This window comes from Corvus brachyrhynchos, unplaced genomic scaffold (genome assembly GCF_000691975.1).
Source record: "Corvus brachyrhynchos isolate BGI_N302 unplaced genomic scaffold, ASM69197v1 scaffold2321, whole genome shotgun sequence".
In the NCBI taxonomy this organism is placed as follows: domain Eukaryota; kingdom Metazoa; phylum Chordata; class Aves; order Passeriformes; family Corvidae; genus Corvus; species Corvus brachyrhynchos.
Genome location: NW_008236288.1, coordinates 10,618 through 11,496, shown reverse-complemented (window position 1 = coordinate 11,496; position 879 = coordinate 10,618). Strand labels below are relative to the sequence as shown.

The 879-nt window shown below is 68.4% G+C and overlaps 2 protein-coding genes across 2 annotated transcripts in view; both read left to right on the top strand.

The window, feature by feature from the left end:
- Positions 1 to 2: 2 nt before the first annotated feature.
- LOC108449820 (cathepsin D-like) lies at positions 3 to 873 on the top strand (the record flags this gene model as incomplete). Its single annotated transcript, XM_017747055.1, has 2 exons — positions 3 to 216; positions 362 to 873. Coding segments are annotated over 2 exons (376 nt in total), but the record flags the coding sequence as incomplete, so codon positions are not given.
- The window catches only part of LOC108449819 (potassium voltage-gated channel subfamily C member 1-like), a gene marked incomplete at its 3' end in the record, with an annotated part of 8,023 nt that continues 7,920 nt past the window's right edge, over positions 777 to 879 (top strand). Inside the window, exon 1 of the mRNA XM_017747054.1 lies at positions 777 to 851. Within this exon, the coding sequence (XP_017602543.1) occupies positions 777 to 851 (75 nt within the window). The remainder of the gene's footprint in view (positions 852 to 879) is intronic.

Sequence of the window (879 nt, the reverse complement as noted above, 5' to 3'; positions counted from 1 at the left end):
AGGACGCTTTGGGTGGGGGGCTTGGGGGTCCCTGAGTGTTCCTGGACACCCGAGGGCACTTTGGGTGGGGGTCTCTCCCCCCGCCCAGGTCCTCACCCTCCTGTCCCCTCCCTCCAGTACCTGCTGGACTGTGACAAGGTCCCGTCTCTGCCCAACGTCACCTTCGTCCTGGGGGGCAAAGAGTTCACGCTCAGCCCCCAGCAATACGTGCTCCAGGTGGGACCCCCAGTGTCCCCTCCGTGTCACCCCTGGCCCATTTCCCCTCGTGTCCCCACATCCCCATCCCTCTCCTCCTCCCTCGCGTCCCCAAATCCCCACCTTTCCCTCGTCCCCTGTCACCCCCGTCCCGCTGTCCCCCCAGGTGTCCCAATGGGGGTCCCCCACGTGTGTCAGCGGCTTCATGGCCCTGGATGTCCCCCCACCCGCGGGACCCCTCTGGATCCTCGGGGACGTTTTCCTGGCCCGTTACTACGCCGTCTTCGACCGCGACCAGGACCGCGTGGGGCTGGCACCCAGCAAGTGACACCCGGGACACCCCCGGTGCCACCTCGGCACGGCCGCGTCCCTTTGGGGACCACTCGGACACCCACACCGAGGACCCCCGGGATGGGCTGGGTCGTCCCTGGGACCACCCAACGCTTGGGTGCCTCAAAGGAGCCCCACGCTGGGGACCCTTGGGGACCCCCTGGATGCCTGGGTCCCATAAGTGCCCCGCTCCCCCCACTCCCCGGGTCCTTCAAGGTCCCCCATCCTGGGGACCCCCGGGACCCTTCCGGATGCCGGAGTCACCCCAGGGTCCTCTGGGTCTTGTCTGGGACCACCTGGGCCCTGCAAGTGACTCCACCCTGGATGTCGGGGTCCCCCTTTGGGGGCTCCAAT